At 40.1% G+C, this 17,451-nt stretch overlaps 1 protein-coding gene across 1 annotated transcript in view; it reads left to right on the top strand.

Moving 5' to 3' along the window:
- The first annotated feature begins 1,675 nt into the window (after positions 1-1,675).
- dars1 (aspartyl-tRNA synthetase 1) overlaps positions 1,676-17,451 on the top strand; it is a 35,411-nt gene continuing 19,635 nt past the window's right edge. The window contains exons 1-6 of the mRNA XM_085135415.1: positions 1,676-1,827; positions 8,368-8,470; positions 11,642-11,671; positions 12,022-12,079; positions 13,769-13,861; positions 15,077-15,179. Coding sequence (XP_084991541.1) covers positions 1,805-1,827; positions 8,368-8,470; positions 11,642-11,671; positions 12,022-12,079; positions 13,769-13,861; positions 15,077-15,179 — 410 coding nt within the window. The 5' untranslated portion in view covers positions 1,676-1,804. The remainder of the gene's footprint in view (positions 1,828-8,367; positions 8,471-11,641; positions 11,672-12,021; positions 12,080-13,768; positions 13,862-15,076; positions 15,180-17,451) is intronic.

Below are 17,451 nucleotides of genomic sequence, written 5' to 3'. Positions count from 1 at the left end.
CTTGATATCAGGTATTGAACATAGAAATATCTGTATCATCTGTTAATGGACTTGACTGATTATATGTTTTGATAATTTCCTTTTCAGAAACACAGAGCATCGGTATAATAAAATGGATACGCAGATGGCGTTTTCCTCGAGACTGACTAAAGTGCCCATTTAAGTGCATAAATTTTAAGTGGTCAGCCCCCCGAGGGAATCCATCCTTGGCTGAAAGAAGGTGCCCTTTCATCCATTATTAAAGCCATTATTCTCTCTGTTTGGTCAAAATATACTGTTGAACAACTCAAGTCTACACTGCTGCTCTTCTGCACTGCCAGTGTTGTGTTTTTTGTTGCAAAACATCAATATCCTCTCTTGCAAAAATGCAAACTTTCTGACATGTGATGTAGCAGGCAAAACAAACCCGTGCAGAGAAGTGTTTCTTGTTTGGCTTTCTGGGTTAAAGGCCAAAGCTGTTGAAGTAGGGAGGAAATTGTTTCAATTGGTCATTCATTATCTCTATGGATTCTGGTGCAAAGTTTCAGACTGGGACTTCAGCCTATTGTTCAGTGTGCGCAGGGGCTCATTTAACTGTTCCTGTCGAGAGATGTATATTAAAATTATGAGTGACATGTCCGGTAAGCGCAGAGATGATTTTAAAGGACTAATGCGAGCTAAGCAGGAAAGAAACACAAATGCCACAGGGCGGTTACATGCTCCACTAAAGGTTATGTTGTTTTGGTTGAAAAGTGAGCAGCAGGAAGGCTGCTTCCTCTATCAGGAGCTCCTGTGGGTAGCAGCCTGAGAAAAGCTTTGATGACACCCCCACTGTATTCAAACCACCATCACTCGCTGTGCACGTCATTCCTCCAAAGGTCACTGGATACCTGGATGCACTTAGTGCACTCAACCAAAGGCGTGAAAGTAATTTCATGGAGTGTCACTTTTAGTGTTCATGTGGATGTGTAAAACAGCCCACACATGTGGTCACTTTTGTTGTTTTCCTTGTGTGTATGTTGCGATTGGTGGGTTCATTAGTTCAGATGTTATTTTCTTAAATGTAATTGTTTTGTAACCCATCAGTGAAATAAGAGTGATAAGCATACAATACATTTTTTTTCAGGAAATAAAGTACCATCAGTCTGCAAATAGTCCGTTTTTTGGCACCAACAATAATTTCTGTTATTAATAATAGTAACTCTTTAAAAAAATGTGTTCTGTTTAATCTTCAGAGTCCCACTTTAATTCATGATAACAAAGAAAAGTATGGGCACTGTAACTGCTGACTGGAAAATTCTTTGAACTTGGTATTTTAAATCAGCTGCCAATATTAAGTTTTATTATTATTATTTCAATTGTATAATATTATAACAGACTTTGGGCTTAGACATGATGTCGTTTTGGATCTAGGACTTACATCTGTTATCTCAACTTGTTTTTAGAGAATACTCTTTTATCGTCTCAGTCTGAACATTGATTAAAAAAAAAACAGGAGAAAAACAAAGGGCTTGAATGTGTTTCCTTGATTGTTTTGCACCTTTTCAACAGATTACTCTTGATTTCTATAAATTTCCTTCATTTGTTTGCAATAGGGCTGTTTTGTCTGCTTTGTCAACCTGCCGGATAAACCTCAGTCAGTCGGAACTGCGTAGTGTAATTTAGTTTCTAGCCGGGATCTCGAACATCCGGTATTCTGTGCGCCGTCAAAACAGGTCCCTTGTTCCCGTGCCCGTGCATGCTGCGAACAGCTGATGTCGTGCTCCTCACTGTCACACAGTCGTGAAACATTTTCTCCTAAGTTTTTACAAGCGAATAAGTCGACATGACGAAAGAAGAAGTGCAGGGGTAAGAATATGAATAAAGTGTTAAGCTGTGCCTCAGATCTCGGAGCGCAAAATGATCTTACTGCGGTATGCTAACTCGGAGAGCAGGCAGCTAGCATTGCCTTAATATGACAGATGATTGCATCAGACACTTTAAAGTTCTGCTGCTGCAAAATTAAAAGCTTAAAGGTGTAAGAAGTGTGAGACAAAAAACAAAACGAAGCCATGACTAGTTTAACCTGCTCACATTACTGTAAAATTTGACTTCATACTGGCTTCACTGGATTTTCTGGTGAGAAGTTTTAAGAAGATAATACGACTTCTTAGAAGTGGTACAGGTGTTCTGATGGTTTTATAAGTGGGTTAAAATTGTTTTTAAAACAATATACTTTACTTGTGTGTCTTTGCAGCTGAGTCAAACCTGGAATCTCAATTAAATAATGTCACATTTAAGCAAATTTTTCACACATTAGCTGCACTATATATACTCTCAATGCGTCATGTACAGATGTGATCAGAAGTTTGCATAGTCTCATTACAGGCATGAATGTTATGGTAATTTTTAATTGGAATGATTTCTTTGAAATGTTTTTTTTAATTCCAGGGTGGAATGATTGTACAGTATAAATCTTTAATGAACTAACAAAGAAAACGGGACAAAGGAAACAAAATAGCTGTGCTTTTCTCTAGTCTAATGTCTAAGTCAAAAGTAGACATACAGGTTTAACTGTATACATACACTCACTAATTTTAATAGTGCTAAATGTTCTAGGTCTTTTTTTTTTCTTGAAAGCCCTATTGTTAAGTCCTCATTAGTGATCACGATTGGCAACAACTGGTAGTTTCTCTTTCGAGCATGTAGCTGATCAAAATGCCAAGATTGTCAGCGCTAACAATTGTACACAAATAGTGTTCAGATGTGTCACCACTTCGCCAAAGTTTGGAAGATGTTCATACCCAAAACAGGAACCACCAGGGCTCAAGCCTGTCATGAACTGGAAACTACTGTATCACCATCGTCACTGTCCGCTGCAGAGTTTTAATATCCGGTCTTTAAGTGATGATGTGATGAACCCTGCTTCCAGGCCCAAACCACTCTGCGTTTATTAAGGCTGCTGTGTTTTTAATGTGTTTTAATGCTTTGTATCTTGTTCTGTTTATTCTCAACAAGCCCCTAAAAACAGTCAGTGATCACTGTCGGCCTCTCTCGGCTTTTATTACCACTATTCATTTTAAAGCTCAGTTTTTAAAACCTTATGATGTAACTACAGCCCAGCTGATGCAGCAGTATATTAATGACTAACCTCGTATTGCAGTTGCTCTCCTGACTCAAGGTCGGTCCGTTTACAGCATCCTGCCATGTGATTGCATTTTTCCCTAACCATTGGGAATCCTCACATTAACCTTTATTGAGTGGAAAAAAAGTTAGCATTCATCCTCCAGCTTCACTGTGTTTATATTATGCTAACATAACTGTGTTGCTAGCGATCACGTAGCACATCATTATGTACCAGCGAGCCAAACCTGAGTAACCCTATAAAACATCACTGCTGTTTACTTTCCTGTCTTCATTTATGTCGGAAATGATAGCAGAGCTGTACGTCTTAATTTGTTTCAGAACTCACTCAGTCTGAACATGGTATATTTTATTTAGCTGGAAACTAGCGAGCTAACTCTCGGCTAACTTCTAACTCCGTTAAATTTCATAAATTCTGTTTTCATGGATGCCTGCATGTTAAACTTACTTGTTACACCTGGTCCAGCAGCCACACTGATCATTTTATTACAGATGAAAGAATTTAGACAGTTTTTCAACTCTGAGTGATGCCGCAGTGATAGTTTGACTTGGGGACCTGCAGCAGAGTTTGGGCCCAGGCATGGCTAATGACATCAGACTTAAAGAGCAGATTGCCATGGACTAAGAGGCTGCTCACCAAGAAAGAAACCCATGGTCCAAAGTCAATACCTCCAATTTTGACTGTAATTTGCAGTTGCCCACATTTACAAGCCAGATGCCTTCTAGAGAAAAGCTTTAAGGTCAAATGAGGCAGAGATTGCTGATAGGAGGAGTAAAAGTCAGGCTTTTAGACTTAAGACCACTGGGGCATCTGTCAAGCATAGTGGTGGTAGCATCATGTTCTGGGGCTTAGTTGCTATTGAGTGAACTGAATAAGTAAGGAGGACTACCTTTAAATTCTTCACTGCAGCTAAAATCAATAGACAGTTGACACTTTGATTTAATTGGGTGTTCAAACAGGAAAAAGATGTCAAACACAAATCAAAACTGGTTTTGGAATGGATAAAACAGGCTAACATTAAACTACTGGAGTGGCCAGGTCTGTGTGAAGAAACCAACCAGTTTAAATAAACTCTACCAAATCTGCCATCAGTGGTCAAATATCCAGCCAGAATCCCGGAAACTTGTTGATGGCTACGAAAAATGTCTGGTCGAGGTGTGACTTACTGAGGGACATTAAACCAAATACTAGTGTATACTTTTGACCACAAGTGTAATTGCGAGAAGTCTGCTATTCCAATTATCCTTTCACTTTAAAATATGATAAACTGATTCTATTACTTGCAAAGTTGAAAATAACTTTTACTATCATCCATTCTCCTTTAAATGATAGCTGTGTTTATCTTAGGTTTTTGGAGGTCTGTATTCATTTTAAAGAAAATAATCTGGTGAGCAGAATGTTTGTCCTTTTCATACATGATTAATAACTTAACAAGGCTAACAGCCCAGAGGGTTTTAAAGAATAACTTTACTGGACAAAGGTAGTTTAAAAGTCACGTTTGCAGATGTCAGACTTGATGGTTTTTGTTCATGCTCATTCTAGAGTGTGCTTTACTCGTGCCATTTCCATTTATGGGTCACATCAAAACTTTAAAGTGGATGGTTAAGTCATTCAAAACTACAATAGAACATGAGTGAGTCACCATAAAAATAAAAAATCAGCACGTGTAAAGCAGAAAAAAAGTCCAAAGTAAATATCACGGTACTTACAATGTTTGTGTTGAGACTGCAAGCTTAGTTATTTGCAGACAAGCTGCTGTAAAGCTTTAGATTAATATCTCACCAGCCAGTTTGAATGAGTAGAGTCACCAGCTTGGTAACAGGAAATAGAAGATTAATAACACATCAGTTCCCTTGTGTGCGATGTCATTTTGCGTAGTGTTTCTCTCATTTCATGTTATTTAATATCAGCCACTGACATTATAGCTATAATCCTTAATCCCTACAGCTCCATGAGTCTATTATTGCCATTAAATGACTTGTGAAAGTTGACAGGTGCAAATGCAAAACATGTTTGAAGTGGCATGCTTTTTATTGGCTATTCTGGTAAGAGTAGGTAGTTTATGACTGCTTGGAAGGAGTCATAAAGGAGGAGGAGGAAGAAACTGGGAGAGCCAGTGAAGTCAATGACTTTTAGCAACTTTAGGCAACTACAGGGGAAGAAACTGCTGAAGACACCAAGGAGAATGTCCCTAGGTAGCCTAATGTATTTGTTGCTAGGTCAAGTCAGTCAACGCTATCCCAACCACTTTTTGTTGCTAGTATTTTTTTAGCCTGCAGTGTCTTGAAGTTGCTCAATATCGCTGATGTTCAGTAGTCTCTGGTTGGTGTGACGTAGCTAGACACATCCCATGTAGACAGTAGAAATGGCACAATACCACTTTTTTATATCCGATATCATAAATTTAGATATCTGCCGATACCGATATGAATCCGATATAGTCTATTTTATAATCAGTAAAACAGTTTTTTAATGTATATATATCTTGCTGCATTTTGTATAAGTTCATACTCAAATTTAAAAAGACAAAACACTAAAGCTTTTCTATTATACCTGTATGCAAAATTACACTGAACCCAAAATATTTTTCAGTTCAGTAATACTGATCTTTTCATTTAAACTTCTAGCAGAACTTTAAATCTAAGTATTTAAAGTAATATTTCAAAAAGTAATTTAAAATGCAATTTGATGCAGATTTCAAAAACTCTTTGGTTCCGAAAAAAAGAAGCACATCAGCACAAAATAATGTTTATGTTGAACAACTAAAAACAACAGGTTGTAGAATGGACCCTTTTATACTTAAAGCTTAACATAAATAGACATCCATAGTGGAAAGCAGTGCAAATAAATGCAAACACGGCTTTATGACACTCATCTTTTGTCAAGATGGATGTAAGTGTAAGCTGTTTCTATCACATTTAACCTGAGAGTGAATTTTGTGTAATTTCTGTGCAAAACGTAACACAAGTATGAATAAAAGTGTATTTCATAGGGTTTTTTCTGAACCACAGAACTGTTTAGGCTGCAACACTGCTTTTTTTTTTTTTTTTTCCCAGAGTAAAACTTGAGTCCATCCATTGTACGGTCAGACTTAGCTATGACAACGCACAAACATCTGAGCTCCATGTATCGGTTGTTAAGCTTAACATAGGAATGCTTTACAAACATTCAGAGATGAACTTACACACTTGCTTTACTTCTCTGGGAATGCTTGCTTGGAGATGAAATGCCGGTTTGGCAGCACATAGCGAGGCTCCAGATGCTTTCAGTGTGAAGTAACTCCAGACCACTAACAGTTCTCGCACGCAACAGCCGCTCTGTCACGTGATGCACACTGCTCCAACGTGCTAAGGTGGTTTAGTCTACACTCTTCCTCGCCCTCTCCATTAACTCCTCAATTCATCTTTATTCCAAGGAAGATTTATTCCACATTAGTGCCCAGATTAAGTGATGGGCAATAATGTGGACGAAAAATAATAATAAAAGAATAAGCTTCAAATTAAACACTAAAGCCTTAACTGTGAGTGTTCAGCGAGATTTTTTTTTTTTCTGGTCTTTAAGTACAAGTCACAAAACTAACCTGGGTTAGTTTTGTGAGGTGCTTTTTGAAATGTAATAGATGGAGTTAAATTTTTATTTCTCCCCGATATCCATTCCAGTAATTTAGGTCTGAATCGGACTGATACTGTATATCGGATCGGTCCATCCCTAGTACACAGGGCTATTATGCGAGTATAAAGAGCTTTCTGCTGCTCTTGTGACAGCCTTTACACTGCTGAGTCTCAGCCAATGACTGGTACCACTTTGTTTCATATTAAACTATTATTAACTGTTTGTCTTTTATGATACGATAATATTAAAAATGTTGTTACAATAATATGTTGTGTTAGGACTTGGTAACTGTTGGGCATACGCCCATGTGATCTATATTATGCATGTGTTAACTGACAACTGCAAAAAAAAAAAGCTGACTGTGCAACATATGGCAGTATGTCTGTCATTAAATGATGTGTTTTTAACAAATACAAAGGCTTAGAGTTTGATTATAAATGTGTGTGGACATCTGCACCACAGGCTGATCTCACTCGCCTGAGGGGGGAAAAGAGGCTGTTGATCCAGTTTAACGAATTCAGCCGGTTGGCAGAACACATAAATAATCCAACCTGAGTGCATTTTAATTGGTCTGCTTTGTGCCGTTTTCATCCAGGTTCCAAACACGCTTATAGCACAAGGTAGCAACAGACCAACCAATAGGCTGCCTCAAAACTGTCTTTTAAAACAGGTTAATGTGACAAAGAGTTTTAGGTGTAGTTGAGAAACATTTGAATCTCATGTGTGCTGAATTAGAATGAGCCTCACCACCTGAATCGTGGTGTATTTTTTGTCATTTCGATGGGAAAATATATGGTGTGGTGCTAAATCATAAAAGATCTCAATGGTGGTTGTTGGGACAGTGGTGTCACTATTAAATGTAGATCCTTGGGGGAAGTACGAGTTTGGTCTGAAGTCAAAATATGTTGTGATTTCTGTGTCTTGTTTAGGTTTTATTACTATTCATAGTCGGCCTTTGATCTGTGTTATTTCCTGTGACTAAATAGGAGCGAGTCCTTTATAGCTTGCGTGCTTCCTTCAGGACTAGACACCTGGTCTCATTCATACACCTGTCATCTTAGCACACGTTTATAACAGCTGACGGAAAAGTAAAAAGTCCCAATATTTTATATGATCGTTTTATCTCTGCTTATCTTTTTTACCGTTATGTTCTTCTGTGACTTACATGTTCACCTACATATGAGAGTGTCTGTTGACCTGTTGCTTGCATAAACCAGATTTTTCTACAAGCAAAAGTTGAATACTTATCAGCTCCTGCATTATGTTGTGCTGTGTAGTATGGCGGTTGTTGTGCAAATACAGACATCTTTTACTTTCAGATAAGGCACGGTGTTATCACAGTGTTATCATAATTGAATGAGCTCCATTTTTCTATGTTAGATTTTCAGGCTAGCATCTTCCTAAAGCTGCACTGTTTATCCAGGCGATCTTAGTTCCTACTTTTCTCTGCTGTGCTTCTGTTCACACAGGCTCCAGCAGTTTTTGTTTAGAACAACAATGGGAATAAAAGTAGTGCATATTTAAAGGCTGGAGGTGGTGATGGTTCAGAATTAATTTTCCCAGGCGGTCAATAACTTCCTCGTGGGATGCACAAGAAATAAGAGGTGGAAGTCGAAGGAAATGTTTATGTTGTGCGTTTCTTCCTGTTTCAGGGCAACAGAGGAGGAGCAGCAGGCTCAGTCAAAGAAAGCCCTGAAGAAACAGCAGAAGGAAGCGGAGAAAGCTGCAAAGAAGGCTGAGAAACAGGCCAAAATGGTCAGATGTTTTGTTTTCTTCTGTTTTGTTGTTTTGCATCCGCCACTCTTGTACAGCTGGTAAGGGTGTGACGTGCTGTTGTGTGGGCATTTGGGGTTCAGCTGGGTTGGAGACTCCATTGTTTAAGTATTCCTGTCATTTTGGCTGTGTTTATATCCACCCAAACAAAGTGCTATTTTCTTCTACACCAAGTGAAAAGTTCCTTCCTAGTATGCCATTTTAACCATTTTGCCACTTATTGTAATACTGTGCTTTTGCCCACCATAAATGAAGCTGACAGGTGTGCTGTGTTGTGTTGGGTCGCCAACCTTCTGTCCCCTTCACCATGTTTCATTAAAAAAATGGACAAATAAATCACACCTGATTTGAATTTGGCCAGTATTCATCCAACTCCAGCAACTCTGTTTTCTCTTCACCCCCTGACTCCTGTTCTGATCACTTGTACAGCACACTCCATGTTTCATATTAACAATAATTTAGTCCATTATTTGCTAACATTTTATTCTGTCTTAAATGTTACCAGTACTAGCTGTTGATGTTATTACTACTAGTGGCAAGCCCACAGGAAGGTGGGTTTCTTCAGGCTGTGCCCAACTGTGCCCTTGGGCAAAAGCCCCGTCACCACAGACTCTTCTTTAAGCACCCTTCTCAGGCTTGGCTCTAGGGTGCGCCCTCAGTAACTTTGGTTCCCAGACAGGGTGAACTGGTGCCTTGCATTCTTTTCTTTGGTTTTCTGAATCACTTTTGTCTGGCCCCTCATTTTAAACTAAGGTACTGGGCATTATTGGGATATGCAACCCCCTCCACTACAATAATGTAGAGATGGCAAAGAGGAGATCCTGGTGCAGACTGGATGAGCTCGAGAAAGTGGTTGGAGAGAGGGAGCTCAAGACTTCTCCGTCTACACTGCTGACCCAACGACCCAGACATGAATGAGAGACAGAAAATTAGGGCTGGATGATAGAAAGATAAAGATGGGTCTATATAAAGGCGATAACTGATTCTTTCTGTATTTTATGTATGAAGATAGTGCCGCATCATACCAATCATTTTGAAACAGAGTTGAAGCCACATCATGTTGGGCTGACACACAGAGTGTAGGAGGAGCAGCTGGCAGCAGCACATGTGCTAATCTCTGGGCTGCTGCAGCCGTACACACTAGTATTTCAGGAGTTTGAGCAAGATAAATGGCAACAACAACAACAGAACATGTTAATTTCAACTTGAGCAACAGCATTACAAAACACGACAACCCAGCAGACGCAGCCTGAGGCTTAAAACACGAGGACATTGTATAAGAGAAGGGTCCAATGAATTTGGCTCCATGGAGACATTCCTACATGGAGCCGCATGCACTGCAAACTGAAAGCATGTTTCTGCAAAAGTAAGCACTTACATCCTTGCAAAATTAAACGTATATCTTTGTTTAGGAGTAAAAAGGAGCGTTTAAGCTTGGCAGAAGTTATTATTTCATCTATATTGTGAAACATGTATGGGTATCGATTGATATAACCTAAACGGAGATATCACCCAGCCCTACACAATATGAACAATGGATTGATGGGATACTAGATCTTTCAGCTGCAAAGACTTATCTCCCCATCGCACCAAGTGAAATGAACACATTTTCCACCAACGTGCAGATTGAGTAATATGTTTCTTGATGTCCAGTGACGCAGATGGATTAGTTGTTAGCGGGTTTCTGTAATGTCACAGTAACTAGTGAAGTCACATATTTATTCATATTACACAAACTTTGACATTTTGCTGAACTTCTGCTGTTGCCCAAACTTAGGCTGATGATCTGATAATAGTGGTGTTTTTTTTGGGTGTCTCACGTGTAATAAACACAGCGAACAGCAGCTCCACCCACTAAATGGTGTGCAGATATGATGCTGCACATCCTATCCTGTCTTATCAGAGAACTGAGAGAGAAGCTGTTTGCTTGTTTAAACACGTGATTCAGCAAGCCTGCTAACCACTTGGACTTTTGATGCAATTTTGGCTTCCAGACAAGGTCCTGACAATGTTCAGGTCACATTTGCTAATCGTAGTTTCAGATTGATACGCTTCTTTCCCTTTTAAGCTGTATTTGCTATGAAGGCCATGTCGAAACGGCACAAAAGTAGCAGAAAGTTTGAAAATTGTGAATTGGTAACATTTCTCCAATCATGAAATGGGCAGATATTGATACTGATGTGATCTTACATATTTTTCTTTCCCGTAGGTGTACCTTTAGAGCAGAATCTGCAGGATATAAATAAGGGAATCTTTAGAAAATGTGCCATCTAGTTTGACACCCTTTGCATAGCCGTGTCATGACTGAAGTGCCTGTGATAGTGAAAACAGCAAAGAATCCTTTCCTCCAGCTGAATTCATCCAGTCAGCATGTTTCATGGAAGAAGCAAGTGCTGTCACTGTTTAATCCACTGGATATTGCTGCCTCTATCACTCTGGAATAGCAAGCATTGCCTAGGGGAAGAGCTCAAAGCTGAACCGAATGTTTATTGGGCCTTAGCTGTGTTATTTTCTGCTTTGCGCTTTTTTGCAAGGGTTTTCTGCCAGCACTTGTCGTTTTTGTGGGACCGATGGGGCTCGGCTTGCTTCATGGCCGTAGCCTGTTTGCATGCACATGTTCACAAGCTGAATATCATCCATCATGTGACGGGATTTTCACAGCAAGAATGGGCTATTCCAATTCACTCAACTGCCACTAGATATTTCTGTACACCAATGTCAATTTGCATAGAAAATGGAACTGTAACTTTTCCCAGACTCGATCTCATCGCGCTGTGAGAGTTATATGCCCAGAAGTCAGCGCGGAGATAAAGAATATCTGTTCACTTACACTGTTTCTATTACAAAGCAATATCTCCTGCTGCCATTACTCATTGTCTTTGATGGGCTGGAGCAATGTGTGGATAAGCTGTGCATTCTAGGCATCTAAGTCTTGGCTCTGGGATTGAACTGCAGTCTATTATTTGTATTTAAATCCCTGGTAGCGTGAGATGAAAAATCGATTTACATGCCTGGTGTAAAAAAAAACAAAACAAAAAAAAAACAACAACATTTTAAGTTGGATGTTTTAAACTTTTAATTAATTAACAGTCCTCTTGTTGTGATTTCTTAGTTATTTGTCCTTTAAATCCCTTTCTCCTCTTTGTGTTTCAGGCTTCTGAACAACAAAGCGCAGAGGAAGATGTAAGTGGCTCGTAGAGATCACAGCACTCGTCCTCCGATACAAGTTCTCTGCTTCTATGACTGACTTTGATTTTGGCTCCTGTGCATTCACACCGTGGCAACAACTTGTGTGCAAATACCTGCACGCATACCTCTCCCTGCCTGTTTTCTGTTCAGTTTTTTTATGATAAGCCCCATTATCTGTTGTGTCTGTCTAAGATGTAGTAGACAGACAGACGTCAGAAGCTTATGAAGTCAAAGTGGCAGAACTGTCTCGGAGAACAAAAAAGTCCACACGCATGCGTCAGTACTGTTTTCATTTAATGGTTAAATGAAATGCTGCTAAAGATTTCACCCTTTTGATTTTTAAGGACTTTGCCAAGGACCGATATGGTGTGTCAGCTATGGTCCAGTCCCAACAAAAGCTGGGTTAGTATGGGAGCTACTTTCTTCACTCATCAGCATTTCATATCTGAAAGCGGAAATTGATTTGTATTGAAAAAGAAGACAAAACATCTTTTTATTAGATTTTTATTAGATTTACATTGCCATATAGTCCCATTAAACTCCTTTATTTGAGTAGTTCCACATGTTGCAGTGTGGAAATACTCAATTATGTTTCTGTGCTTGCCAACTTGATGGATCACTAACATTAGCAGGAATGTTTGGTTGTATCCTAAGTGATGAAAATTATGTAATGAGAGGCTGACGTGATGGTTCATAAGAGTATCAGAGTTTCTGTTGACACAACGATAATATAGGAGGGAGGTTTTATTATTGTAGATGTCATCGTCGGCGTGTCTTTATTTTATAATGTTACAGAACAACTTTATGATTTTGATAGCAGAGTCTGCCTGAATTTGAAAGAGTGAAAGAAAGATCTGAATTTTTGATCATTTGTTCTTATTATTTATGAATGAATGAACTAACAGTAAGACAATACCATAGATGCATTAAACACACAGACGTGGTTTCTATCTCTGATCCAGTAGCTTGGGAAACTTCAGTAGCATTATTGGTGCTACTGAATGGTGAGGGAATAACATTTTAGGTCTCCATCATAATGTAACAAATATATTTCTGATAATGAAATTAAAAACAAGGACAGACTGAAATGAGTCAACTCATTGCTGGAAACAGGAACTAGTGTAAGACTACAGTTAAAAGTGACAGAAAAACAGGCTCGAGTGCAAAAACAAACAGAAAAAAGGCTAATCAAGATCATTGCCGGTGGCCCGGCTACTAAGCTGCCGCCAAAAACAAAAGATTCCAAGTCGGTTATACAACAGTGACGTAGGTCGGACACTTTTTTGGGAAAACAGGTTGAGCATTGGTACAAAGTGTAAACTCTGCAGCATGTTTGTGTAGACGATGACTTCCCAATCCAGAACTTCACAGTTGAGCTTTTGTCTGGCTGTCAGTCATACTGATTTAACACGATAACATCATGAAAAATCCTTTTGGTGTCATCTCTGGTCGCCATTTAAGCGATGCTAGTGATAATAGCGGTAACGTATAATGTTTGATAAACGATAAACGAGGCAGCAGGCGGACCTGTTGATGTCGTCCATCTGTCTGGATGCACTTTCAGCTCCACTGGCAGCAAACAAAGTGGTGCCTCCCTAACCTGCATAGCAAGCTCAGCTACGAGGATGGAGCTGGAGCTGGAGCAGAGGTGGGGGCTGAAACCTGAGGGCTTTCATGTGGGTTGACAGAGTTCTCAGCCAACAGGGCGGCTCTGTTTTCTCTGGTGTAGCCTCGGTGTCTGCCTTCTCTGCTCACTGATAATGAAGAGTAAGCATGCCTCTGAGTAATACAGGTGAAACTAGAGTCAATTTGTCATAGAGCACAAAGAGAGCAGACGAGTTAGACAGCTTTTGGCAAGTCTCCTAGTGTTTCTTATTTATTAGGCATACCTGTAATTTGAGCATTTTATTGTCTGCACTTTTACACGTGCACAAGCATGCTCATTGGCTTTTCTTTCTGCCTTTGGGAGTATGTAGGGACGAGAGGGGAGGGATTCTTTGCACGCAGGTGGGGAAAGGGAGGAAGCAAAGTCCTTTGAAGTAATAAAATATTTTGTGTTTGTGTGTGTGCGTGCGTGCGTGTGCGAGCCAGACAGGGAGTTGGTCCGGGTCCAAGACCTTACTACTGAGAAAGCTGACCAGCTGATCTGGCTGCGCGCCCGGGTCCACACCAGCCGAGCCAAAGGTGAGATCACCTCCCCCTTTGTTCACCTTTTGTTTTTCTTTTGTTTTTTTTGGTTCTGCAGCTTTCTTTTGTGCGAAAGACACAAACGGCCATGATTAGATGCCCCCTCAGCTAATCCGCCGTGAACGATACTGAAAAGTTTATAACATCTGCCTTGGGGTCATTTTTATTCACAGCAGCACTTTCTCTTCAAGATCAAACAGCAGTGCCATTTGGCTTTCACTTGGTGTTCCATTTCAAATGATGTAAATGACAGACATCGCTGTCTTTAGGTTCAACACTGGAGGCCCTGTGCTAGAAGAGAAGCATAAAGCTTTTATTGCAATTTTATGCACCAAACACTCCCAGAGTAAAATCAGAATTTTAAAAGACTTTGCTCCTGTTTGTGAAATATTTTCTTAAGATTGTGAGGCGTTACCAAGCCGATTTGTTTTTCCACTCTTTCCTTGTTAAGCAGATTGACAACCTGAAGGTGTTTTTGATATCACCGTCAGGCTAGCTTGTCACTGCCAACTGGAAGATCAGATAACCCGTCAGTTCCAGATGCTGGCAGTCATGAAGCTTCACTATTTGAATACAATAACCCTCTGAGCTTTGCCTGGTTATTGCTCCTCTCCATAAATAGTGAGCCTTTTAGCAAATAAACTATAGTCTCTGTGATGGTTTGTTTTTTTGTTTTTTTTTAACCATTTCCTTTAAAGATAACTTCCAGAATCAAGAGCCACTTCCCCTCCACTTGTGTCTTCATTCTCTGCTCGCTGTAGGATGTCTGTGTGAGCAGAATAACATCCTGAATTGTGTGAGATGAGGTACATCTGTTGGTGGGATTTGGGCATCACTACTATTTCCACCACCCGCCCTATTCTCACAGGCAACAAACATCAAAGTAACTGGGTGGTCTGATTATCTCCTGCCCTCAGTCTTTGTGGCTAACGTGTTTACACTCTTCCTAGGTCCCTGTATATGTTTGATAGGAAGGTAGCAATCAGCCTTTCTCCACACAGTGCTCTTCAAAGACAAGGCTCTGTTTGCAAATGTTTGACACTTCATCTGATCCCTACAGCTGTGAGACACTCATCTCAAGTCACACACACAGCCCTTTTGACTGAACAAACCTACTTAGCTTCAGACAGAGTGCCCAAGGTATTATTCTGACAAGGCTGTTATGCTTATATTGTAAAAAGCGAGCTCTATCTATTGTTGTTTTGCTTTCAGGGAAGCAATGCTTCTTGGTCTTGCGTCAGCAGCAGTTTAACGTGCAGGCACTGGTCGCAGTGGGGGATCGTGCCAGCAAGCAGATGGTCAAGTTTGCCGCAAAGTAAGTACCGAGACTGTTCTTCCTGTCAGAGAGGGCAGAAACAATGGTGGGAAAAAAAACCTTGGCCATAATGGTCCACTGATCCATTTTCACACGTCTGACTGAGGTGGAGGGCGGGGAAATCAATCATTTTTTCACTTGGCAGTAAAAGCTGGCTTTCAACAGGGCGGAATACAGCAGTGGCCTAATGGGGCAGTTCCTGTCAAGATGGCAGATACAGCTCCTTGGATCAGAGGAGGGAGAAATACTTAAGAGCCAAGAATCATTAGTCACGTTAGCAGCCAAACTGTAGCCCATTACTGGTAGTCGATGAATGGACATAACCATCCACGGATGTGCACTTTATTAAAGAAACAAAAGGGGTGTTGCTGATAATGATGTTAGATTAGGCTCACATTAGAGGTTTGCAGCAGGGCTTATTTGTTTAAAAAGAAACCCTATTGGGATTTTAAATTGACACAAAAAATCTTTATGATGCACCTGATGTAATTTACTGAAATGTGCAGTTTATTCATTAAAAAACCCAAACAGTTATTTTGAAGTACGCCCAGTATTTAGTGAATTTAAGAGGGAAGAACTTAATTATCACATAATACTTCTTCTTAGACATTGCTAAATTAAGCAAAAGGTAACACCCCGACTGTAATCTGCAAGACTGAAATGACAGTTAAGACATGGGATAACACTGATCTTAAGCAATGCAGGGATTGCAGTAATGAATGTGTGTTGTTTTTTTTTTTTCTTTTAAAGTGTAGCTACTATTCAGTTGCACAAGTGCGATGGTCTGATAGGCTTAAAACATTTTTAAACATTTGAGGCTTATAAGTTGGCATGAGACTTGATGAGACATGAGATTTGATTGAAAACTGCCAAACATCTTTGGAGTGCCGTCAACCTCCGTAACTGTTCGAGACATTCATTGGCATCAGGCGCTGCTCACGCTGCATTTCCCCACAGTTTTTCCTACCTTGATCCTTGATCCACCCTTGAATACATTCAAAACGGTCTGTTGTATTGGACTACATAACTAACCACTGAACAAATATTAATTTCATGTAATGCTTGTGATAACATTGGCTTTCTTTTGTTACGGTTTGTTGAAAACACGAGACTTGATGAAAGATATAAGTAATGAACGTTGGTTTTAATGTACACAGCTGTCTGAGCCGTATGTAAACAAGTCGGAGCTGCTAAATGTTTGATGACAGGCAGCATGTGCCTAAATTACCATTTGACACGCACGCATTATGTTCATGTTTTCAGAAATGAGGCCCTGAGATCTCGGTGTAAGTTTGTTGCGGTATCGTGAGGTTCATGGGAAATTTAACCCAGACACAGGCAAATTTTTCTAATGAGGTCAAGGTCTCTGCTGCTGAGACCAGAGTCTTGACCTTAACTTTGTAACAAGTATCACCAACTGCTGACACAGCAATAGTTCCTCTTTATAGTCACTGAGCTGGCCTTTTTCTTGCCGCTGTTGTAATATGGCACTGGGGCTTTCAAAATAGCTCCAAAGACAGGCAGAAAGGGGTCTGCAGCTCCAAACTGTAATTTCCTTTAAGCCTCAACATTTGAACCCCTAACAGATGAAATGAATAACACCAACCATGTATTTAAAATTCAATTGCTGTGGTAATCCCCGGTGTACAACATCCACACCGACACTCCCTGACAGCAGCAGCCTCCTTCATTAGGACGGTGTGCGCTGTCTGTGCACTGAAACTGCCCCAGAACAGCCCGAGCGACACTACGAAAAAGCCAAGGGTTTAGCCTGACCAAAGCTCAACAGGATGCTCTGAAAAATGCTTGAGCTACAGAGTTGCCACAGAACCGAACATCCAGGTCCCAAAAACCACACGAGCTCCTGTGGAGTGTACATGTTCCTCAGTGGGACTGAGCTTATGGAGGCCCTGCACGATACTTGGCTATTTTTTTTTTATGTTTTGAAAATGAGGGTACGTCAAAAGATGGTGCCTTTTTCTCTATATATAAATTTATATATAAATAGTGTTCTCCTTGCACTTTGACATATTTTTGTAACCAGCGATTTCTTTTATGTGCAGCACTTCCTCAGTCTTGTTCTGCAATGTTGTGGTCGGACAGTTGGATTGTTTCGCAATCTTATGCCACCTGACAGCCTAACACCACAGCAAGTGAAAGTGATGACATGGTTGTCAAGACAACACCATCTTACATCAGAACTAAACAACAGCAAAGTCATACCACTTTGCAGTCGCTTACCAAGCGGGTTTCCAAAACAACATTGTTGCTG

The sequence above is a fragment of the Neolamprologus multifasciatus genome, chromosome 16 (genome assembly GCF_963576455.1).
Source record: "Neolamprologus multifasciatus chromosome 16, fNeoMul1.2, whole genome shotgun sequence".
NCBI lineage: Eukaryota > Metazoa > Chordata > Actinopteri > Cichliformes > Cichlidae > Neolamprologus > Neolamprologus multifasciatus.
The sequence above is the reverse complement of the archived record's forward strand: the minus strand, read 5'-3'. Positions and strand labels throughout refer to the sequence as shown.